The sequence below is a fragment of the Lygodium microphyllum genome, chromosome 19, assembly GCF_053477565.2.
Source record: "Lygodium microphyllum isolate KBCC chromosome 19, Lygodium_microphyllum_v1.1.10, whole genome shotgun sequence".
In the NCBI taxonomy this organism is placed as follows: Eukaryota; Viridiplantae; Streptophyta; class Polypodiopsida; order Schizaeales; family Lygodiaceae; genus Lygodium; species Lygodium microphyllum.
The window spans coordinates 90,377,332-90,402,811 of NC_141153.1; the positions used below are offsets into that span (position 1 = coordinate 90,377,332).

Here is a 25,480-nt window from a genome sequence, read left to right on the forward strand (position 1 = left end):
TCTTGCTTGGCTTGAAGCTTTCCCGAAATTTCCTCCAGAAGTCAATCAAGGACATCCTGTCTGTTTGTACAATACCATGCAACTATTGGAGTTGTTTTTATCCTGTTGGGAATAAAGGCCCTCGTGCCTTTAAATGTGCTCGGGTGTGAACACACCTTTAGCACTTGTACTTACACATATATATCTGTCTAAAAACCTAAAGGTACACACTCGTCATTGTACCTAATAACGTGCTCACTCTCTGCTCTGTTCTCTCTCACTCTCTTTGTCTCTCACTGCACGTAACTACTGACTGTCTCGATCTTCATGCCTAACCCGTCACTACAAACTGGTATCAGAGCAAGGTTACAAGGTTCGCATTTCCAAGGAGTGTCACGTCGCAAGACTGACAGAAGTCCACTCGACAAGTGAGGAAGAGTGGGTTACGTGCAAACGACATGCGAAGCATAGGTCGTGCAGAAGACCAGCAGAAGGGAGTCGTGTAGAGGACCAGCGGCGCCAAGCGAGCAGGTCGAGTAGAAGACTAATGATGCCAGCAGTAGTCGGCGACCAGCATGTGGGTCCAGCGCGTGATGGGGGCAGCAGCCGGCACCTCGGGCAGCAACTGACGACCAGCGGGGCGGGACCAATGGGCACTGACGACATGCGACGGCAGGCATGCGACGGACTGGAAGCACAGCGAGGCTCACAGCGCACGACTGACGGGTCAACGGACCCATCATCAATTTTTTTTTCTCTTCAAAATCTTTTGAAATTCCCCCCCTCTAACCAAGGTTCGCATGCGCAAGCACAAAATCTCAAATCTGTGCAAAATTGAGCCAGAAATTTGGGGCTTTTCCGGAATTTGGGAACCTCAACGCAAAGTTGGACAATTTGACTTAGAAATTGCAAAGTCGGTGCACATTTGCCAGGGAATTTTGGGGCTTTTCACATTTTAGTGAAATTCTTTCAATTTCATTGAAATTAGTGCACGCAAGACTTGGAAAATTTGGGAATTTGTCCAGATTTGGTGCGAGCTAGATGCAATTGGTGATATTTATCCCAGAAATTGCAGGAATTTTGTGGCATTTTGTCCCCGACATTTGGGGCTTTTCATATACATGCACAAATTGGGCGGAAATTTACCCAATTTCTCGACATTGATGCACATTGGACCCCGTGCAATTTGGGGCTTTTGCAGTTTGGGCAAAATCTGTGCAGCAGCACAAAAATTTTGGGGCTTTTGACCGTTCGTGTTAAATATTATGCCCATGCGTACATGTACAACAGAAATTGCAGCTAAAATTTGGGATTTCTCATGTAACGTGATGTATATGCCCTTGGAACAGCTGTAATCAGTTGTGGAATGCTGTAGCATATGGTTTGGTGCTTCCGAAAATTTATTTACACATCCTTAATCTATACTTTTGTGTGGTCATTTATTGCTGGTTGGTACTTGTTTGTACCTTGGTCACTTGGGTGACAGTTTTGGGCTTGCATTTTCTGATTTTTTGGTCACATTTGGGCTGAAAATCATGGTTAGCAGTAATGATAGCAGTAATCTGATGCACATAAAGAAGCTTGAAGGAGCACATAACATTGTAGTTTGGCAAAAGCAGTGCTACAATATCCTGTTGCAAAAGAAGCAGGCAAAACTGATCAAAACACAAGGGGCAAAGTCCGCAAATATGGAACAGGACGATTGGGATGAGTTAAATGAGCTTGCACGCTCAACCATCAAGCTATCGATTTCTGATGCCTTGCTGTTTAACATTGAAGGTTTGGATTCTGCATATGCTATATGGACTAGACTGGAAGAACTGTATGCACAAAAGAGTGCTGCAAGCAAAGTGTATTGGCTGAAAAAGCTTTTGGATTTACGTATGAAAGAGGGTACAACAATGTCTACTCACTTGAGTGATTTTAACTCCATTTTCAGCCAACTGGTTGCCTTGAAATTCATGATTGATGAGGAATTTAAGGCTACTTTCTTGCTTTACACTCTACCAGAGAGTTGGGATACATTCAAGACTACTATGAGCAATTCTAATGTGATCCTTTTGTCTGCTGATGTAGAGAGTGCTCTACTCATGAAAGAAATGAATTGGCAGAACAATGCATCCAATAAGTCTTCCAGTTCTTTGCATACTAGGGGCAAATCACAGCAAAAGGGCAAATATGATAGCAAGGGATGCAGTAAATCATGTGGCAAAGATGTTGGATATCATCATTGTGGCAAGAAGGGTCACTTTAAACGTGATTGCTACAAATGAAAGAAAGAGAAAGGAAACGGTAAGAAGACAGATGATAGCAAGGAAGAGAAGAAGAACAATCAGCCTAAGAAGAGCAGTGTACAAGTTGAAGAGGTGAATGTAGTCACTTATGACAGTGATAGTGGGAGTGACGTACTCTTTGTCTCTTCACACTTTGGTGCACATGCTTTACTTGCAGATACAGATGATGACATGCATACCTGGATTCTCGATTCAGGTGCTTCCTTCCATGTCACCCCTCATTGTGAGTGATTCTCCACCTATACAAGGGGTCGACAAGGTGTTGTCCATCTTGGGGACAACTATGCATCTGAGATTGCAGGTATTGGCAGTGTGTAGTTATAGTTTCAGCATGGCTCTGTCTTTACACTTCAGCATGTACGGCGAAAAAGCTGAAAAAGACTTTGTATGGTTTGAAGCAAGCTCTTTGAGCTTGGTATGCAAAAATTGATGCATTTTACTCAGCCAAGGATTCATTAACAACTCATCAGAATCCACACTTTACGTATGTAAAGAGGGGAGTTCCTTGCTGGTCATATGTCTTTATGTTGATGATCTTTTGCTTACAAGGACACATGCTGATCAGATTCAACATTCGAACAAAGTTTGTAGCAAACTTTTGAGATATCAGACTTAGGGCCTTTGCACTATTATTTGGGCATTCAGTTCATTCATGATGCTAGAGGCATTGGATTGTCACAATCTAGATACATTGGCAGACTTCTTGAGAGATTTTGCTTACAGGATTGCAAGCCAATTTGTACACCAATGGAACCTGGACTCAAGCTGTCCTTGCATGATGACAGTGATTTCTTTGATATCCATACGTATGCTCCAATAGTTGGATGTCTGTCACATTGGCAAGCTGTGAAGCATGTTTTTCGTTACTTGCAGGGTACTAGGACTCTTGGTTTGCTTTATGCCAAGGGGGGACTACTACATCAATCATGTTTACAGTGATTTGGATTAGGCTGGTGATTTTGTTATCTGATTTAGATATACCTATCATGGAGCCTACTCCTTTGTTTACTAACACTTAGAGTGCCATTGCAGTGGCATGGAACTTACTGTTTCATGCACACACGAAACGCATGGAGATTCACAATCAATTTGTTAGAGAGAGGCTACATGCAGGAGATTGTTAAAATACTGAGAATGCATGCTATGGAGGATCACTTATGAGCAAATAGACAATCATAATGAGGCAGAAGCATTGACAAGGAAGAACAATTAATATTATCCAAGCATAATGCAAGTACAACTGATTGATAATGACTAATAGAATGAGTGTGGGGATGAGTGCCTTTTATAGGCTTATAGTAGGTGTTATTGGTAGGTGAAGGTAGGTGAAAAGGGACCATGGTATTCAACAACCGTGGTTTTAATAAACCGTGCATACATGACCTAGTCTAAGGCTTTATTTGCACTTTGTTTCTTTGCCTTGTTTGTCCCATACAAAGAGGCTATGGTGGATGTGATTGCACATTTCTCAACACCCCTCCTCAATCACAACCGTAAAAGACACTGAGTATACAGAGGCTGTAGTGAGTAGAACCTTGCTAAGTGTAGACATGGAAGAAACAAAAACAACCATACAAAGCTAGAGGCTATTACAAGACCTCACTAAGTGTGTATAGGCTGTAGTGTGCAAAGGACATGAGGAGTTTAGGAGCTTATGGTGGGAACATAAGGCAAGTCCACATGTTAAACTTTAAAAAAGTCTATCATCAGAAAATGAACTACAAAAGAGGGACTGGTGAGTCTTATCCTTTTGATCTTGGGTTTCTTCTTCTCCTTCTTCTTCAATGTTGTCTTCATCTTCTTTGACTGTAGCAAGATATGCTCTTTGAGACTTTTTCTTAGCATAGCAGAATTTCTCAATATGTCCACGTTTCTTACAAAAGTCATAGACTACGCTCTTCTTCCCTTTCACATAGAGGAGTCGTGGATCTCCTCTTGGGATGCTTGTTTCTCCTTTGTTCTTGATCTTCTTTTCTTCTTTCGGGAGAGAGGCTTTGATGTCCACAAGTTTCGACTTCGGCATGTTGATTAATGTGGTAGACACATTATCAAATTCAGGTGGAAGACTTTTGAGAAGCACTCCAATGCAAATGTCTTCATTCATCTTCAAGTTGATCCCTGCAAGTTGTGTCAACAAGCTTTCCATATAATTCAAATGGGTTGCAAGTGTGGTGTTACTTTGCATGTCCAGCCTAAAAAATTCAATTAGTAAACCATATTTTGAGGATTTGGAATGAGCTCCAAATAAGGTTTCTAATCAATCCCACGTTGCGTAAGAGGTTTCACAATCATCAACATGATGAATGTAGCTGTCATCAAGTTCGAGCTTGATAATAGCTCGAGCCTTATCATCATTTTTATCCCATACAACTGAAAGTGCAACTTCCCTTGGTTTCTTCTCTTGACCACTTGTGATTGACCACAAGCCTTTCTTCATTAGGATCAATTTGATCCTAGTTTGCCATGTATGGAATCCAACATCATTGAATCGGGATGTCAGTGAATCCTTGCCCATTTTGAGATTGCAAGATTAGCAGCAAATCAGCTCCAAAACACTTCAGATTTCAGTTGAGCAAGTGCTAAGAAGCACTAGATGATTAGTATCAAGAGATACTAGATGATTTAGTGACTATGATGCCCTTGAGATTGGAATCTTCAAGATCTTGTAAGTCTGAGTCTTCCCCTCCTTGATTTGATGCTGGAGTTACAAAGAGGAACTGAGAATAGTCTAGCAGAAGTGTTGAATTTGAGTGTGTCAAAGGACAAAAGGATTAGTGTTAATCAACACTAGTATTAAGAGACACAAATATAGTTGACACTTAATGTTGATTCTTCTTCTTACTGATTCGAAGTGGTAACTTGGTTGGGAAAAATCAGTGTTGTAGTAGATCAGAGGGTTAGTGACAATACTGAGCCAAAGAAAATAGGAAAATGAAGAGAAAATTGAGCTTTGAGGTTGATGGCTATGGAGTCTGCATTAGGGTTTCTGGGGGCAGCCTGGTTTTTTCCTTCCTGTGAATGGAATACCTGATCATTTCCAAAACTTTCTTGATAGAAATGAAGCTTAGGAAGCAGGCTATCAAAGCACTATGATGCTCGTCAGCATCGCGATGTGTGCAGGCGGAATCGATCGTACAAATGGCAGAGGGCGCAGAAAATGACGACGACTGAGAAAACGCGCAATGCTGGACCCTACAATCAACAATGTTGGGCTTTGATGTGATGGGCAGGAGCGCCCTGAGTTAGGGAGTATTTGCCTAGAAGATGCCACGAGCTGAAATGGCCTGGCTTGGATAGGGAGAAACAAGTCCTCCACTGAAGGTGGGTAGCTATGGAGGTAGGTGAGAGATCCAAGGAAAAGTGGAGGGAGCCAAAAATTCAAACTGACATGACTCAATTTGTGGCTTGATGACTCACTAACTTAAAACCCGCTTTGAGACCATGTTAAAATATTGAGAATGCATGCTATGGAGGATCACTAATGAGCAAATAGACAATCATAATGAGGCAGAAGCATTGACAAGGAAGAACAACTAATATTATCCAAGCATAATGCAAGTACAATTGATTGATAATGACTAATAGAATGAGTGTGGGGATGAGTGCCTTTTATAGGCTTACAGTAGGTGGTATTGGTAGGTGAAGGTAGGTGAAAAGCGACCATGGTATTCAACAACCGTGGTTTTAATAAACCGTGCATACATAACCTAGTCTAAGGCTTTATTTGCAGTTTGTTTCTTTGCCTTGTTTGTCCCATACAAAGAGGCTATGGTGGATGTGATTGCACATTTCTCAACAAGGATATCGGCCTTGTCTATTGTCCTACCACTAGTAATGTGGCAAACATCTTCACCAAAGCTCTTCCTCGTGACAAATTTGAAGCATTCCGCAATAATTTAAATTTGATCTCCTTTGGTGGATGATCCTTATATATTGATCTCTTTACTCCAGGGGGGTTTGTTGGGTTTGACTCACGCCTACGCTCACGGAGGAGCGTGGATGATCCTCGTTAGGACACTGGGGCAGTTTTTACTCTCCTTACGAGAGGTTTTTTCCCCTAGATTTATTCTCTTTCATTTTATGTGCCTATGGGCACTTATCGTGTTTTACACCTTTCGGATGTGAACACACATTAGCAACCCTAAGGTTTAAGGGTTGTACTTAGTACTTTTTTTTTGCAAGTAAAATGTGGCTGATTATATTACTAAAAATAAACTGATTACAATAGAGTGCTCATGCTCATCACACTAGCAGGAGCTGATGCAAAGTCACCAATACATCATGTATACAAGCCTCTCAGGGCGGTCTAGGGGGGATGGGGGCAAGAAGCCATTTGGGGTGGGGGGGGAGGGGGGTATATCGCCAAATGGGGCTGCCTGCCTGCATCACAAAAAACAGACCTTGGCCACCCCAAGTACGCATGAAGTGACCACGGAGCTACTGACGAGACCTGGACTCGCCCTGCACCTGATTCCATCGGCCACGGAGGGAGTGGATGATGGAGGCCCAAAGCTCTGCAAAGGTCGCATGTGCTGAAAGTCTCTCTCTGCTGAAAGCCTCCCGGCACCGCGTCTTCCATATATGCCATTCAGTAAGACTCCCTATGATCTCCCATATCTCTGAGCGGTCTACTATGGGATCTAGTACCTGGCGGATGGGTAGAGCCTCTAGACCGACCACTATGCACGACCCTGCCTCGATCATGAATATCGTGTCCTGACAAAAGGTGATGTCCCTGGCTGACTGCCTGCCAACAGAAAGCTCCCCATGAGATACACCCAAGGCTGGGTGCTATACGTCGAAGGATACGGCATGCTCCTCTCCACACGAGTTGCGCCGCCTCACATGACCAAAGACAGTGCTTTGGGGTTTCCAAAGGCTGCTGGGTGCAGCGCTTACAGCCTCCCTCCTTCTACATCTGAGCAAGCCAACTTCCCACCGCTAAACCTTCATGTGCCACCAGCCATAAGAAGTACGACACCCTCCTCAGCCTCCAACTATCCCATAGGCGGCACCAGAAGGTTCGTCGAAAGGGCTCCGTGATTCTGTGCTCCGCCCAATGCCTGCTGCATGATGGCGCCCAGTCCATATCCTTCTGCATCAGTACATGTCTCCCAATCCTGGCAGTGTACTCTAGGAACCTAGGTGGCATTTTGGCGACCGCAGAGGCCGCCAATAGCCACTCTCCTGGATCCCACTCCAGCTCATCAAGTGGTTTGCCCTCCCAAATCCAAAGGTGCCACTCCTTGAGCTCCTTCCAGAAAACATAGAGGTCCAGTGGCCATGTCTTTCCCTGAAGACCCACAACCCGAATCCTCCTCCACGAAAGGGTGGCAATCCCCTCATCCTACTGCCCTCTGTCAAGGGCCAGATGTCCCCCTTCTTGAACGGCGAAGAAAGTCCCCTGCGGGGCGCCACCCACTCTACCTGCCACCTGAAGGGGGATGCCTGCTAGTGAAAACCTAGTTGCCCATATCTCCCTAGGCTCTATCGGCTCTCGTATCAAGGGAGGAAGCCACTTCGGCGGTATTGCTGCGTCTATCTCTCTTCTCCTCAACTCCACTCCTCTCTAGTAGCATGATACTCGCTGCAACACCTCCTCGTCCGCCATCCTGTATACCTCCCGCCATGTTCTAATGGTATGAGCCGAGCTGGCCTCCCACCAAGCCCACAGTGTGTGGGGGCGCTCACCTATCTGTGCCCCTTCCCGGTCTTTGACCTGGAGGTTCCGGATCACCAGCTGATAGTCTATTTTCTCCTCGCAACTTGGGGGGCTTTGGATTAGGGCCTTACGAAGGCCATGCCACACACGGAGTAGGCTGCGAAGGAAAGGTGATCTGGGCTGACGTGAAGATCCATCTCAAGGACGGCCTCCACTCACCGCCAAGCTTGCGTTTGCAATCCTGAAGGCCCTGTTGCAATAAGACCTTCCACGTCTGCTCGCCTAGTGTGAGACTGCGGACAACTAGCTTTGCCAAGACGGCCATACTCTGATACTCTGGGTCTATGATCCCAAGCCCTCCCTCTGATCTATCTCGTATGATGGTCGCCCACGCCACCTTGGCCTGCAATCCCTGGAGCCATCAGACCCAGACCAAACGAAATTCTGCACTAGGCGGCGAAGCTGCACTACACATGATGAGGAGAAGCACCAGCACAAGGCAATGTACCAGGCCATCGCTAGGAGGACTTGGTTAACCACCAGGGCTCGACCGGCTAGTAAGAGGCGAACCGTGCTCCAGTAGGTCAGTTTCCTCAGAATAGAATCAAGGACAGGAAGAAACTGCTGGGCACGAGTGATGTCGAGTCCCACCTAGAACCCTAGGTATCGGACGGTCTACCCTCTGCTCACCCATCTAAATCCCAAGTGGACGCCCCACTCCGTGTTGGAGTCCGGGTCTATGAGGAAACCAACCGACTTTTGCCAGTTGATTTTCGCTCCCGCTGCAAAACGCAGAACACGTCAAGAGCCAGCCTCATTCTCTCCAGCATCAACTCATCGTCCTCTATGTAGAGGCCTGTATCATCTGCGTACTCTGAGTCTAACAACTCAATCTCCTCTCTCATTGGAAGTCAGAGGCCGCGTAATGTGCTCACTCGTGACCTGAGGAAGTGAGACATCGCCTCTGCGAAGAGTAGGAACAGGTATGGGGCCAGGGGCAGCCCTGTTGAACCAATCTCTCCAGCCAAAACTCCTCCCCTCGCCTTCTGCCTATGAGAACCCTGCTGGTGGCCGATCTGTATAGGCCGGAGATCCCACGAATCCAAGCGTGGGGGAATCCCAACTTCACCATGGTGCCCTCTAGGAAATCCCAGTACACCCTGTCATAAGCTTTCTCGAAGTCCAAGAGTAGTACTGCCAGTCTCTACCCACTGTGTTGAGCCCACTTTGTCGCCTCAAAGAAGGTGAATACATTGTCTAGGATGCTCCTATCTTGGACAAAGCCTGTTTGTGTGTCACGAATGATATCTAGAAGCACGGGACGTAATCGCCTACCAATCATCTTTGCCAATGCCTTATCGGCCACTGACAATAAAGTGATCGTCTCCCCCACTGGGAAAGCTCCAACCGGTCTCCCCCTTTCGGGAGAAGACTGATAAGGCCTATCGAGAGACTCCCTGGCATATGTCCTGAGGTGAAGATCTCCTGGAAAGCCCTCAATAGGGGGTCCTTCACCACTTCCTAGTAGGTAGTGAAGAAGGCCTTAGAGAGGCCATCCTCCCTGGGCATTTCTGCCCATCGTGTGTCTGGAAAGCCTCCTTTAGTTCCTTCTCTGTGAAGGGGGCTAGGAGGGAGTGTCCCATCTCCTGTGTGACGAGGGACGGGATGTGATCCCATACCTGCAGTCAACATCTCTGTCCTTTAGTTGAAGCTGTCTCCTACTGGAACAGGCGCGTGTAATAGTCAGTGGCAATCTCCATCACCTCATCGGGGCTAGAACGGGCCCTCCCATACTGATCCCGAAGGCTACGTATCTGCTCTCCCGCGGTGCGGGGCTTGTTCACCTGGAAGAACTCTCTGCACATCATGTCCCCCTTCCGCGCCCAAAAGGCTGCTGAGGTGCAGAAAGAGAACTCCGAGCGCCTGTCCTCTAGGCCAGCAATGGCTGCACACGCGCGCATCTCTTGTGCGTGGAGGATAGGATCCCCTGGTGCCTCTTGCAATAATCTCTGCGTGGCTGCAAGGTCCCGCCGGAGTGCTCTCTCCTCCTCCCAACACTACTCCTTGGCTTGTATGGCTGCCTCTTAGCAGATTCTACTTGACTCGGCTAGGACCTCTGCAACCTCCTCTGCTATCCGGTCCCTCCTGTCCCACTCCCTGGTTCAAATTTGCTCTATCTGTCTCGTCACCTCCTTCCTCCTATAGATTGAGTCAGGGATCCGACAATATCGTTTATCTAGGGCGGGTGTTGGGGGGTCAAGTGTCAGGAGAACCGGGCAACGATCGCATAACGTGGTGCCTACCAACTGCTCAATCTGGCCTCCACGAGAGCCTCCCCACTCTCCCACATAAAACCTGTCCAACCGCTCCAGCAGGACTTCACCTAGCCGCTTGTATCCCTAGAAGAAGTCCAACGACCTCTCCCTCTAGTAGAAGGCAGGGTCTTTCCAGGCATCACGTACTCTGACTGCAAGCAAAAAGACCTCCCATGCCTCCTGCTCCTCCCCAACCATACCTTGGTAGTTTCTGCCTCTGCCCTGCTGATCCTCCAAAGCCTCCAAGTTGTTGAAGTCTCCTCCAAGAATCCAGGAGTCCACCTCTGGCAGTCCAGCTGCAATCTCCACCCAGAACCTACTGCGTGCCCTAACCTCCGTAGGGGCATAGACATTGAGGACTCCAATACACGAGTCCCCAATATCCACTCTGATCCACAGAACCCTTCTTGCCACTATCGTCTCGTGGTCTCATACACAGGTTGTGAGACTCGGGCCAATAGAGGTGCACACGCCTCCACTCCTGCCGTGGGCACCTATGGCGTGCTCCCAGTAAGTGTGCGACCTTCCCAGAAGTACCTTCCCAACCCGCTGAGCCTGGGTGAGGGTAAGCTTGTGCTCTTGTAGAAGCAAGATGTCGATCCGTCCGGCAAGGGCAGGCTGCTACTCCTGCCGAACAATCAACTTCCTGGAGCCACGTGCCCCACTATACTAGAGACTGTTCACATTCCAGGATGCAAGATGTAAGCTCATGGGGAAACCTGTGACTGAACAAACAAGCATCTGTTCCCTGTGGATGCTGTTGATGAGGAGGAGAGACTGTGAGGCATGCAAGTGCGCTTTGCCGCCGGTCTGGATGGTGAACTCCAGGTCCCCATGGTGGCCCTCGGCCGGACCATAGGGGTGAAAGATGCTCCAGGTGGTACTTTCAATGCATCTATCAGCCATGCTGAAAATTGAGACTCTGTACACTGGTAGAAACGGGCCGCCTGTGCCGGGGGCCCCTCGATCACGTTCCTTGAGGCTCTCCACTGTGGAGGGGCTCAAAAGATAATGCTCAAGTGTGGGACCTCGGCACCAGCCCATCAGTTAATGTCCATCATGCAACCTGGCCACTGTTGTGCAAACAATGCTAATCCTTTATCTCCCATCCACTGGCAGATGTGCTCCACCACCTGACTCTTCAACTCCTCAATCTGTGTAGTTGTCCACTCCTCTGAGTAAGAGGATTGAAAAAAAGGCATAGTTTGGTCCTTCCGGTGGTGCTAGTAGGTGGACCTTGCCCCTCCTTGACTTACGAACCACGAAGATCCCCACCTCTAAAGGTAATGGAAACTCTCCGCACTCCGCAACTCGCAGGTAGGACCATGGGCCACTGTGGAAGAACTCTTGTGGCAACAGCTGTGCCTATCTTGGGAAAGTGTGGCGAGTGGCAGGGGCGGATGAGACGGTGGCTGTGTGGGAGGGGGAAGACTGTTGGTGTGTGGAGGAGGTAGCTGTGTGTGGATCATCACCCCCTGTGGGAGGAGGGGGATGGGTCTGGGGGGGCTCACCTGACGCGTGCGGATCAGGGGGGGTGCTCGGTAGGGTGGGTGATGAGGGGAAGAGGATCGAGGGATGGTGGGATGGATGGAGATGCCTGGCGGATGTGGGGGAGGGTGGGTGAGGGGCCCGTGGGAACTTAGACGAGGTAGTCTGTGGTGCGGGTGGAGTATATGGGGGGCTGCAGTCCTATCGGGTGGGACGGATAGGGGGTGGCTGTGGAGTGCTCTACCGAGAGGGGGACGCCCGCCCGCTAGTACCCTGCTGACGAGGCTGGGTCTAAGGAGGTGGCTGCACCCCCTCTTGCTGTCTCCCACTCTGTCGTCTCTGGACCCGTGTAAAACCATCAGCATCCACCTGCGGACCTGTGGGCAAAGCCACCTTGGCTCCGAAACGCATACAAACTACTGCCTGATTCCCAAAGTCGTGGCAGCGCAAGCACTGTCTTGGTTGCCCAGTCACAATGACCTGCTGCCTAAAGGAGTGCTTGCCTGCCTCAATCTCTAGGAACTGTGGGATATTCTTGACCTCTTTCACTACCACCCGTACCTTTGGGACTCATGCTGCTGTCACTGCATCCACGAAAGACACGGGAAGGACAGTGCCGAAGAGCCGTCCAAAGTCTTCCACCAACTGGGGATACTCAATTGCCAGGCCGGGGAAAAGAAGGGTGACCGGGTGCCGAAGAAACTTGTTGTGGAGTGCAAATGCCTCCACAGTAAAGCCACTATACCAAGGGACCATGTATATGACCCCCTTTGTGGACGCATATGGTGAACTGGCGAGTAGCTCGCGAGCTGCGTCTGCCGAGCTAAGCCGGACCATGAAGATCCCTTGGCCCAATAGGACCACCTCCATGATCTGCGCTGTGCCGATGCGCAGTGTGGAGTGAAGCCAGTCCCGAAGCTGGGCCCTGGCTGGGGAATGTCCTACTACCTGACCATAAATCGTTGTTCCCATTAGCTCCAGCTCCTTAGCTCGGACGGCTAAGAGCTGCTCCTCAGAGAGGACTACACGCAAGGTGTTTGACTGGGGGGGCACTCGCTGAGTGCACCGGCGTCTGACCATAGGTTTCCATTGCGCATCCCTTCTGGAAGAACCTACCTACCACGCTGTTGTGCTACTGGAGGGGGAGTTGCTGCAGGGGGAGGGAGCAACTAGAGGGAGGGGGTGTTGATGGCAAAGGGGGGGGGGGGGGGGGGGGGGGGAGATTTCTATTTTCGATGGCGGTGGTGTGACAGTCTGACAGAGGGCCAGGCCTCTAGGCAGGACAGCACGCGGGGGGCAGGGGGGCGGAGGGAGGAAAAGATAGGCGGGGGTGGGGGCGGCGGCTAGGGGGGGAAGAAACGCGGCTGGGACGGGCGGGACAGGTGCAAGGGGAGGGCAAGTGGGCGCAGGCAGAGGGGGCAGAGCGGGCGCAGGGGGGCAGGGCGGGCGCACGCGGCGCGGAAGACGCACGCGGTGGCGCAGGGAGCAAGCGATGAGGCGCTGGCGAAGGCGAGGGGGATGGGGCGCAGGGGATGACGAGGGGGGGTGGCGATGTTCTTGGCGATGGCGAAAGGGTGTGGCGCTGGCAATGCTGCTGATCGGGCGGGACGCGACGATCACACGGGGCGGGGGGGGTAGCTTGCGTGACGTTACGGGGTTGAGCGCGTTGACAGACCCTTAGATTCGGGTTTTACTTTCAATCAATAGAGTACTTTGCACTTATACATTACACTCTTAGATTTTTGCATTGGGAGTCATGTCTTCACTCTCACACACTTTCTTCACTATCAATTGTACTCTCAATTGAGCTTCGATCTCTATGCATTCTCTCACCTCACTCTGAGTTCTCCCCCTCTGACTATTAGGGGGGTATATAACTCGTGGGCCCATTAGTACCTCCTTTACTTTCTTAGATGCCCATAGTGCCCTCCCTACCACAAGGATGCCCAAATCCTGACCTGTATGAAGCCAATGCTCATAGCACAAATGGAAACCCCCTCCTTGTATCTTTGAGGCTCCCACAATAGGTGCCCAATATGTGAAATGCCTTCTTGGCAACAATTTTCCATTGAGCTAGAAAATCCTCTCATTTGAGAGGTGATGCTTGTGTAGGATAGGGAAGTCTAATGATCCTCCAACAACTAGTCTATGGAAATCCTCTCTCATGAGGCTTTGTCCTTTGCAAAACAATCTTCCATCAAAGCCTCGGATATTCCATGAGAGGATTCTCATAGAGACCATCTTAGTGTCCCAGACTAGTGTGTCTGTCTCTATGGTCCATGCTTGTCTCTTCTACAGCCTAGTGTATACTGTCTTGTCTCATCCTTGCAATCTCTGCAACTTCATGAAGAGGTGAAAGCTTGATGGAATTGAAGGAATCATCTGAATCTGTGTTGTGCGAAACTCTTCCTTGCTCCCTCCCTCCTGCTCATGAGTAGTTGGTATCACCTCTCCACTACAGAATTCTCTCCCTCCCGCTGAGTATCAAGGACCTAAGAAACAAGCTACTTAGTGGAGGCCTCAGCTATGAGAGTCATCTCCAATGGCCCGAGCATGTCAGTCACTACCTTGAGAGGCTTGGGGGGACGTGAGCTAGCTACTTGATCCCATGTGGCAGGGGTGTCGCTGTCACTCTAGATGCTAGGGTTGCTAGTTACACTACATGCCACTGAGTGGGCTGCTCCTCTATCACCTCTAGCCTTAGAGGGGGGCTAACACACAATCTCATGTGTTGGCTAGAGTGGCACTATTGGACCTTTGTATGCAACAAGCCTAGGATTCCTAACAACTCTCCATCATCTCTCAAACTATTGCTTCCATCCCTGTCTCTTTGTATCATCTCCTCTATCTAGTGGCTCATCTCCTTAGCCAATCCCTCTCACTTCTCTTGCAAGGCATGGGTCCTCCCCCCCATCCTAAAAGAAGTCTAGGGGAGGCTTAATAGCCTGTCTCCTTTGTTGGATCTCCGGGTAGTATGCTGTAAGGTGGTCCACTATTCTCTAGGTGAAGACCTGCCCTAGAAGGCCAGTGTAGTATGCTATTTGGGGTATGAAACCTCCATGTATTGATGGAATTCTAATGGATGAAGGAAGGACGCCCAATGTAGTAGGGGCCATATCGCTGACTAATGTGTGCTGAGGGCATCCGTTTGCCACAACATTTGGGAAGGCTTTCTCCCACTAGATCACATCCAAAAGCTCTGCTAATCTGGGCTGCCAATCTAGGCTGTGTGAGGCAAGAAGAATTCATTGAGGCCAGGAAAATGGACTATGATAGCTGCGCCGGAGTTTGGACTAATACTTCCCCTTAATCCATCTATTAAAGAAGGCAACTACAGTCCAAGCAGCTAGTGGCAAGTGCCACTACAAATTCCTCTGGCGTGCAAAATTCACCCTAAACGAACCCTTTGTAATGAAGTTGCTCTCATGTATCATGTCTTTTAGTGCATGTATCAATGGCCTATCACCAACAAATCAGCATGCTAGAGATGGCACCTTCAAGGCTGCCACTGTGTCTCTAATATCAAGCTCTGTACCAAGAACAAACCTAATCTATAGGATAGTATCCACTGTGGAAGCTCTGGGGGACTACATTGGAATCCCTGAGGGTAGAAGAGGGGCTGACTACTATCTCATTAATCAAGTTTTCTCCTTCTAACACTTATGTGGGTTCTTGTGTTGTTGACTTTTTTGTGCATTACTAGTCTTGTGGCATCTCTTATGAGGAGGGAAGGAGTGACAAGGAAGGGTAGATGTGATCACTTTAACAATGCTACTGGGGCATGAGGAGTAGATGCCATGATGGTTGGGAAAGGTGGCTGAGAAAGAATGCAATGACTAAGCAAGGTGGGAAAGGCAGTGGAAAAAAGGGGGAGGCAATGGTGTGGCAGGCAAGCCTGAATGGCTGCGTGCAGGAGTGGCATGCAAACAGATATGTCAAGTGTGATTGAAAGCATCCTTGAGTGATTGGCATGGTAGGCAAGCATGAATGGCTGGCATGTAGGGGTGGCCTATTGGCCTATAGGCAGGTGTGATAGAAAGCGTGGCAAAAAATGCACAACCAGCTGTCGGGTGTGACACAAGTGTGGCTGGGGTGATGGGGGTAATGCGTCACAAAGAGGCAAGCAGTCCGCTTAAGCAAGTGTTAGTAATTGTTGCACATTAATTGCTTCATTCATGTCAGCGGGCATGTTAAATCATGATAGGTCAACATCTGCTTAGTAGGGGGCAGCTTGAGCAAGGAGGATGCTTCCCTTCCCATTGCATTATGAGGCTCTATGGGCAGCAAGAGTCTTGGATGAGAGCCTACAGGAGGTGAGTTCCATATTTAGGAAGGAGGCCATGAGAAAAAGACATGGCTTTCTAGAGAAGGAGAGCACTGCTAGGGCATTACAAGTTGCACTATAGAGGGAGAAGGAGAGATGTCAATAGTGCATATGGGTGGCTACAAGTATGCACATTGGCAGAGCAAAGATTGATGCCATGAAGGGAGCCAAATGAGAGTACAAGTTTCACTTGAGAACTTCCTTCTAGACTTAGTCTGGTGACATGATCAGTAGAAACTCTTTCTGCACCACAGGGCCAAAACACTCTACATAATGTGTTCAGGGACTCAAGAGCTCATGGATCCATTGCACAAGCTCCTCTAGAGGCAAGATAGAGGTACAATACAGCAAAGCACCAGGAGGGTGGTCACTGATAACATATGATAGTCCTTTTAACAAAGGAAGAACTGGAGAAGACACTTTTGGCACTGTCCTCAGGCAAGTGTCCAGGAGAAGATGGACTAGATAAATCCATTTTCCACAGGTACTTTCCAATAAGCCTTGTGCTAAGAAGATGATAGATCCCCATAATTAAAAGGGGAAGGTCATGCCCGCTCATCTCCTAGGTACTACCTGAAAGAAAGGCCACAAGCACTTGCACAAGCTCCTTCTCTAGGAAAGGGGACATCAAATGCCTACTCATACTCTTAGTGACCACTCTCCTCACACTTCAGCAAACCTATATATCTTTCTCTCTCTCTCATATCTACGGGGTTTGGTTATGGATCTAGTAGAGATGTACAACAACCTACAGCCACTTTTCCAACCTCTCAAGAGCCCAAAGCTATGGAGCACCTATCTCCCATACAAAAAGAAATCTTAACTAACCCTGTCTCCCATCTCCATCTTATAGGATATTCACATATGATATCTATATTCCAATTCAGCGTCCTTCAACATGAATTCTCGTTCTTCCTGTAAAGCACTTCCAATGATGCTTTTGCAGTTCTCCCCAAAATAAGTCCATGCATTTTCAAGGAGCTAATCTCGCAGAGATGCTCATCTTGATCTCTAGCTGCTCGGTGATTGAGAATAGTATAGCCCCCCAAATCTCTACGATGGTCTCTCTAAGATCATCGTGGTGGTCCACCAATGTTGTCCAGCAATCCTCACCCTCTACCTAGAGCATCCTTCTATATATTCAATGTTGGTTAAACTATTGTCTCATCTTTTGCAATACTGAAATTCACAAGTGGTTCCTTGTGTGTAAGAAGACTGCAAGCAAGATGGTTTCATATCTTTTTGTAGGAATCCCCTTCTCTATGTCTGCTCTCTTTTCTTTTTCCAAGAAAAGAAATTTCTATTAATAACACCTTGGTGAAAAACCTAAGGTAAAATACAAAGTACAAGAAACTTTGTAAAGAGTAACTAAGTATGTCACAATACAATGGTTGTGTGAACAACCAATCCGGTGGGCTGTAATGCCACACCATATGGGGTGCAGTATGGAAAAAAGTGCCGGAGTCCCATGTCCGTAGAAAGCTTCTCTTCTCTTCCTCATCCTCTCATCATGCCTATGATTAGTCCTAAATCTATGGACAGTGACATATGAAAAGCTTCCACTTCCTAGTGGATCTCACCACAAGGAGGGTACCAAGTGGTTTCCAAATGAGTAACTACTTGTATATTTCCTTCTCTAGGTTGTGAGGATCTTGGTTTTAATTTCTTGTGAGGGAGATAACTGCAAAAGAATCATTGGAAGTGCTTTAGATGGAGAAGAAGAGGTCTATAAGTGGAAGCTCTTCATAGGTCACCCTCCACAGATGTAGGACTTCTCATAGGCATGACAAGAACAAACATAGAGAAGTTCATTCCTGCAAAGAGGTGAGTAACCGCTTCAGTTCCTGACAAATCAGCAGGGCTAAGATTTTTTCTACAGAAGGAGACCATTTTGTGAATATTAGTTTTGCCAAAATGAGAACCTATTTGAACAAACACTGAATATAGAGAAGGATGTTCTAGGTAGAGGCTGATGATTGGTGGAGAACATAGGAAAAGGTGGCTTGTAGATTTGGAAACAATGTTGGTACTGCATGATGGCACTCATGGCCTTTGGGCAAGGAGAGAACAATCTACCTAGGAACACCACTGAAAGAGATGATAGTTACTTGGGTAGCTTTGTTTATTGTGTGCAGGTTGAACCTTGGGCTATGAGCGATGTCCAAGCAGCATGGCTATCAAAGTTACAAGACATTTGCTGAATCTCATCCCAACTTTCAGAGTACTTAGCCACAATGGTGGCAGAGGTAATGAGTCAAATATTACCAGCATAATGGCTTGGTGTATTTACAAGGTATGATCCACACCTGCAACTGAATATCAAGGGTTCCCTCACCAACTTGGGTTGGGGTGGGGGGGGGATGTGGGTTTGCTACATGCAATTTTGAGAGGATAAGCAACAGGCAGAATGTTTCATGCTCATTATGAAACTAGATCAATTCCTCCTCATTACCACTATCTCAACACACTAGTGTGACTTTTCCTTCGACCCCATGTTCTTTTGAGTTGGACATGATGCAACATGTATTGGCAAAGTGTACATGCTACATGAGGCATAATTGGCCTAGGAGCATCTGCGCTCTTTTCTGTCTTGTTGCACTCATATAGCAGAGTACTTGTAGCCCTTTGGGCAGTAGAAGCATCTTTCTTTTTGACAAAATACAGGATAAATAAAACGTACGTTAGTTCACAACATTAAAATAAGGTATTCAAAGACCCAATCAGGTGACTCACATTGTATTTGATGGAGTTAAGTGCAGTGTTAGATTCTTGCATAGATGCACGGAATTTGATGCCTTTCCCTTGAACTGTGAAAAAACCATTTTGTATTATAGCAGTTGGAATTGGAATCCAATGATAATCATCTTCTTGCTTGAATTCTGTGCTTTCTGTGCTATTTTCAGGCAACTGTATGATTAAAGTCCCATTTCCAATTTGTAAGGTTATCTCAACTTGCATGTCACTGTTAATATCTGGATACAAATCAACTTGTGTCAGATTCTGGATTTTACATTCAGTTCCACAAGGCAAGAATTAACATCTTCCAGATTGTATGCATGCTCTTGAAACCTATGCAGTCAAAGAGACTCTTATTTTTCTGATGATCTTGTCATTCACCAGGAGAACAGTATTCCCTGCTTCAAAAATGATTTAACAGTATGTACAAAGGGCTACTGGAGGAAGTATGCTTAGGCATTCTCCTGTTCCAAATAACACACCCTTTTCAAGGGCACTCTCTTTGAACTATGATTGATATCTGAAGAGGAAGAGACCACTCGCAATGAAGAGAAATGGATCTTCTCAAAGGCTCCAAAGAAAGAAATTTCTGTTAATAACCACCTCAACCAAAAGGAAATGGGTTTTTTTTTTTCCAAGTAAAATGTGGCTGATTATATTACTCAAAAAGCTGATTACAACATGGGGCTGCCTGCCTGGATCACAAAGAACAGACCCTGGCTGCCCCAGGTACGCATGAAGTGACCATGGAGCTCTTGACGAGCCCTGTACTCGCCCTGCACCTGATCCCATCGGCCGCAGAGGGAATGGATGATGGAGGTCCATAGCTCTGCTAAGGTCACATGTGCTGAAAGTCTCTCTTTGCCGAAAGCCACCTGGCATCGCGCCTTCCAAATATGCCATCAAGTAAGACTCCCTATGATCTCCCATACCTCCAAGCAGTCTGTTGTGGGCTCCAGTACCTGGCGGATGGGTAGAGCCTCCAGGCCGACCACTGCGCATGACCCTGCCTCAATCATGAATATCGTGTCCTGCATTCCGGCCTCATACAAAAGGTGACGGCCCTGGCTAACTGCCTGCCAACAGAAACCTCCCCATGAGATACACCCAAGGCTAGGAGCTATACGTTGAAGGATACGGCATGCTCCTCTCCACACGAGAGCTGCGCCTCCTCACAAGACCAAAGGCAATGCTTTGGGGTTTCCAGAGGCTCCTCTGTGCAGCGCTTACAACCTCCCTCCTTCTGCATCTGGGCAAGCCAGCTTCCCACTGCCAAGCCTCCATGTGCCACCAGCCATAAGAAATACGACACCCTCCTCAGCCTCTAACTATCCCACTGTTAAGCCTCCATGTGCCACTAGCCATAAGAAATACGACACCCTCCTCGGCCTCTAGCTATCCCATAGGCGGCGCCAAAAGGTCCGTCGGAAGGGCTCCGTGATGCTGTGCTCCACCCAGTGCCTGCTGCGTGACGGCGCCTAGTCCATATCCTCCTGCATCAATACATGTCTGCCAATCGTGGCAGTGTACTCTAGGAACCTGGATGGCTTTTTGGTGACCGCAGAGGCCGGCCATAGCCACTCTCCTGGATCCCACTCCAGCTCATCAAGTGGTCTGCCCTCCCAGATCCAAAGGCGCCACTCCTTGAGCTCCTTCCAGAAAACATAGGGGTCCAGTCGCCAAGTCTTCCCCTGAAGACCCACCACCCGAATCCTCCTCCACGAAAGGGTGGCAATCCCCTCATCTTGATGCCCTCTATCAAGGGCCAGATGTCCCCCCTCCTAAAGGTCCCTACGGGGCGCCACCCACTCTACCTGCCACATGAAGGAGGATGCCTGCTGGAGTGAACCTAGCTGCCAATACCTCCCCGGGCTCTATCCCTCTCGTATCGGGGGGGGGGGGGGGGGGCAAGCCACTCCGGAGGTATTGCTGCGTCTATCTCTCCTCTCCTCAACACCACTCCTCTCGGGAAACCTGATACTCGCTGCAGCACCTCCTCATCCGCCATCCTGTACACCTCACGCCATGTCCTGATGGAACGAGCCGGGCCGGCCTCTCACCCACCCACTGGATGTGGGGGTGCTCACCTAACTATGCCCCTTCCTGATCTTTGACCTGGAGGTTCTAGATCACCGGCTGATGGTCTATTTCCTCCTGGCAACCTAGGGGGCTCTTGATTAGGGCTTTACGGGGGTCCTGCCACACGCAGAGTAGGTTACGAAGGAAAGGTGATTTGGGTTGATGTGAAGATCCATCTTAGGGAGAGCCTCCACTCACCGCCAAGCCTCGGTTTACAATCCTGAAGGCCCTCCTGCAGTAAGATCTTCCAGATCTGCCCGCCTGGTGTGAGACCGCGGACAATTAGCTTGCCCAAGAGGGCCATACTCTGATACTCTGGGTCTATGATCCCAAGCCTTCCCTCTGATTGATGTCGTATGATGGTCGCCCACGCCACCTTGGCGTTGGAGTCCCTGGAGCCATCAAACCTAGACCAAAGGAAATTCCACACTAGGCGGCAAAACTGCCCTACGCACGATGAGGAGAAGCACCAACACGAGGCGATGTACCAGGCTGTCGCTAGGAGGACCTAGTTAACCACCAGGGCTCCACCGGCTAGTGATACGCGAACTGTGCTCCAGTAGGTCAGTTTCCTCCGAATAGAATCAATGACAAGAAGAAACTGCTAGGCAGGAGTGATGTCGAGTCCCACTTGGAACCCTAGGTATCGGATGGTCTGCCCTCTGTTCACCCATCTAAATCCCAGGTGGATGCCCCACTCCGTGCTGGAGTCCGGGTCTGTGAGGAAACCAACCGACTTTCGCCATTTGATTTTCGCTCCCGCTGCAACGCAGAACACGTCAAGAGCCAACCTCATTCTCTCCAGCATCACCTCATCATCCTCTATGTAGAGGCTTGTGTCATCTGCGTACTCTGAGTCTAACAACTCAGTCTCCTCTCTCACTGGAAGTCAGAGGTCGCGTAATCCGCTCACATGTGACCTGAGGAAGTGAGACATTGCCTCTGTGAAGAGTAGGAACACGTATGGGGCCAGGGGACAGCCCTGTCGAACCAATCTCTTTAGCCGAAACTCCTCCCCTCGCCTTCCGCCTATGAGAACCCTGCTGGTGGCCGATCTGTATAGGCCGGAGACCCCGCGAATCTAAGCGTGGGGGAATCCCAAGTTCACCATGATGCCCTCTAGGAAATCCGAGTCCACCTTGTCATAAGATTTCTCGAAATCCAAGAGTAATAGTGCCAGTCTCTGCCCACTGTGCTAAGCCCACTCTGTTGCCTCAAAGAATGTAAATACATTGTCTAGGATGCTCCTATCGTGGACAAAGCCTGTCAGTGTGTCATGAATGATATCTAGAAGCACCGGGCGTAATCGCCTACCAATCATCTTTGCCAGTGCCTTACTGGCCACTGACAATAAAGTGATCGGTCTCCATTGGGAGAGCTCCAACCGGTCTCCCCCTTTCGGGAGAAGACTGATAAGGCCTGCCGAGAGACTCCCTGGCATCTGTCCTGAGGTGAAGATCTCCTCGAAAGCCCTCAGTAGGGGGTCCTTTACCACTTCCCAGTAGGTAGTGAAGAAAGCCTTAGAGAGGCAATCCTCCCCGGGGCATTTCTGCCCATCCTGTGTCTGGAAAGCCTCCTCTAGTTCCTTCTCTGTGAAGGGGGCTAGGAGAGAGTGTCCTATCTCCTCTGTGATGAGGAATGGGATGTGATCCCATACTTGCTGTCTATACCTCTCTCCTCTAGCTGAAGCTGTCTCCTGTTGGAAAAGACGCGTGTAATAGTCGGTGGCGATCTCCATCACCTCATCAGGGCTAGAACGGGTCCTTCCATACTAATCCCCAAGGCTGCATATTTGCTCCCCCGCGGTGCGGGGCTGGTGCAACTGGAAGAACTCTCTGCACATCATGTCCCCCTTCCGTGCCCAAAAGGATGCTGAGGTGCCGAAAGAGAACTCCGAGCACCTGTCCTCTAGGCCAGCAATGGCTACACACGCACGCACCTCCTGTGCGTGGAGGATGGGATCCCCTGGTGCCTCCTGCAATAATCTCTGCGTGGCTACAAGGTCCCGCCGGAGTGCTCTCTCCTCCTCCCAACTTCTGCCTGGCCTGTATGGCTACCTCTTGGCAAATTCTACTTGACTCGGCTAGGTTCTCTGCAACCTCCTCTGCTATTCGATCCCTCCTGTCCCACTCTCTGGTTCAAATCTGCTCTATCTGTCTCGACACCTCCTCCCTCCTATATATCGAGTCAGGGATCCGACAAGATCGTGTATCTAGGGCGGATGCTTGGGGGTCAAGTGTCAGGAGAACCGGGTAGTGATCGGATAATGTGGTGCCTACCAACTGCTCATTCTGGCCTCCACGAGAGCCTCCCCACTCTCCCATATAAAACCTGTCTATCCGCTCCAACAGGGCTCCACCTAGCTGCCTGTATCCCTAGGAAAAGTCCAATGACCTGTCCCTCCAGTGGAAGGCAGGGTCTTTCCAGCATCACGTGCTCCGACTGCAAGCAAAAAGACCTCCCATGCCTCCTGATCCTCCCCAGCCATGCGCTGGTAGTTTCTTTCTCTGCCCTGCTCGTCCTCCAAAGCCTCCAGGTTGTTGAAGTCTCCTACAATAATTCGGGAGTCCACCTGTGGGAGTCCAGGTGCAATCTCCACCCAGAACCTGCTGCGTGCCCTAACCTCCGTAGGGGCATAGAAATTGAGGAATCCAATACACGAGTCCCCAATATCCAGTCTGATACATAGAACCCTTCCTGCCACTATCGTCCCCTAGTCTCGTACACAAGTGGTGAGACTCGGGCCAGTAGAGTTGCATACGCCTCCACTCCTTCCGTGGGCACCTATAGCGTGCTCCGAGTAAGTGTGCGAGCTGCCCGCAAGTACCTTCCCAACCCACTGAGCCTGGGCGAGGGTGAGCTTATGCTCTTGCAGAAGCAAGATGTCGATCCGTCCGGCAAGGGCGGGCTACAACTCCTGCCGAACAATCAACTGCCTGGAGCCACGTGCCCCACTGTAATGGAGATTGTTCACATTCCAGGATGCAAGATGTAAGCTCATGGGGAAACCTGTGACTAACCGAATAGGCATCTGTTCGATGTGGATGCTGCTGATGAGGAGGAGAGACTGTGAGGCATGCAAGTGCGCTTTGCCACCGGTCCGGATGGTGAACTCCAGGTCCCCATGGTGGCCCTCGGATAGACCATAGGGGTGATAGATGCTCTAGGTAGTACTATCAATGCATCTATCAGCCATGCTAAAAGTCGCGACTCTGTACACTGGTAGAAGCGGGCCGCTTGTGACTAGGGCCACTCGATCACGTGCCTCGGAGCTCTCCACTGTGGAGGGGCTCAAAAGATAATGCTCAAGTGTGGGACCTCGAGGCCAGCCCACCATTTAATGTCCATCATGCAACCTGGCCACTGTTGTGCAAACAGTGCTAATCCTTCATCACCCATCCAGTGGGAGATGTGATCCACCACCTGACTCTTCAACTCCTCCTCAATCTGTGTAGTTGTCCACTCCTCTGAGTAAGATGACTGAAGAAAAAAGGCGTAGTTTGGTGCATCCGGTGGTGCAAGTAGGTGGACCTTGCCTCTCCTTGACTTACGAACCACGAAGATCCCCACCTCTAGAGGTAGTGGGAACTCTCCGCGCTCCGCAACTCGCAGGTAGGACCATGGGCCACTGCGGAAGAACTCTTGTGGCAACAACTGTGCCTGTCTTAGGAAAGTGTGGCGGGTGGCAAGGGCGGATGAGCTGGTGGCTGTGTGGGAGGGGGAAGAGTGCGGGTGCGCGGAGGATGTAGGTGTGCGTGGCTCATCACCTCCTGTGGGAGGGGGGGGGTGGGTCTGGGGGGGCTCAACTGAATTGGGTGCCGATCAGGGGGGGTGCTCGGTAGAGGGGATGATGGGGGAGAAGAGGATCGAGGGATGGTGGGATGGCTGGAGATGCATGGCGGATGTGGGGGGGGGGGGGGGGGGGTGGCCCTGGCAAGGGGGGCCTGTGGGGCAAGGTCAGTGGGGGGAGGGGGGGCATGGGATGTGGGGGGGGGGGAGGGGAGGTGGATGATGGGCCTGTGGGCACTCAGGCGAGGCACTTTGTGGTGCGAGTGGAGAATGTAGGGGCTGTGGTCCTCGGGTGGGGCGGACAGGGGGGGTTGTGGAATGCTCTGCCGAGAGGGGGTCGCTCGCCCGCCAACACCCTGCTGCTGACGAGGCTGGGTCTAAGGAGCTGGCTGCACCCCCCCTTGCCGTCTCCCTCTCTGTCGTCTCTGGACCCGTGTGAAACTGTCAGCGTCCACCTGCAGACCTGTGGGCGGAGCCGCCTTGGCTCCGAAACGCGTACAAACTGCTGCATGAGGCCCAAAGTCATGGCAACGCAGGCACTGCCCTGGTTGCCCAATCACAATGACCTGCTGCCTAAAGGAGTGCCCGCTTGCCTCAATCTCTAGGAATTGTGGGATATTCTTGACCTCTTTCACTGCCACCCATACCTTTGGGACTCCTGCTATTGTCAGTGCATCTGCGAAAGACGCGGGAAGGACAGTGCCGAAGAGCCATCCAAAGTCTTCCACCAACTGGCGATACTCAATCGCTAGGCCAGGGAAAAGAAGTGTGACCAGGTGCCGAAGAAACCTGTTGTGGAGTGCAAAGATCTCCA

At 49.5% G+C, this 25,480-nt stretch overlaps 1 protein-coding gene across 2 annotated transcripts in view; it reads right to left on the bottom strand.

The window, feature by feature from the left end:
• Positions 1-25,480, bottom strand: part of LOC148020139 (protein GAMETE EXPRESSED 2-like) — a 303,365-nt gene that overhangs the window by 77,268 nt on the left and 200,617 nt on the right. For both annotated transcript variants that reach the window (XM_087700423.1, XM_087700424.1), the window contains exon 15: positions 18,796-19,034. In XM_087700423.1, the coding sequence (XP_087556549.1) occupies positions 18,796-19,034 (239 nt within the window). The remainder of the gene's footprint in view (positions 1-18,795; positions 19,035-25,480) is intronic.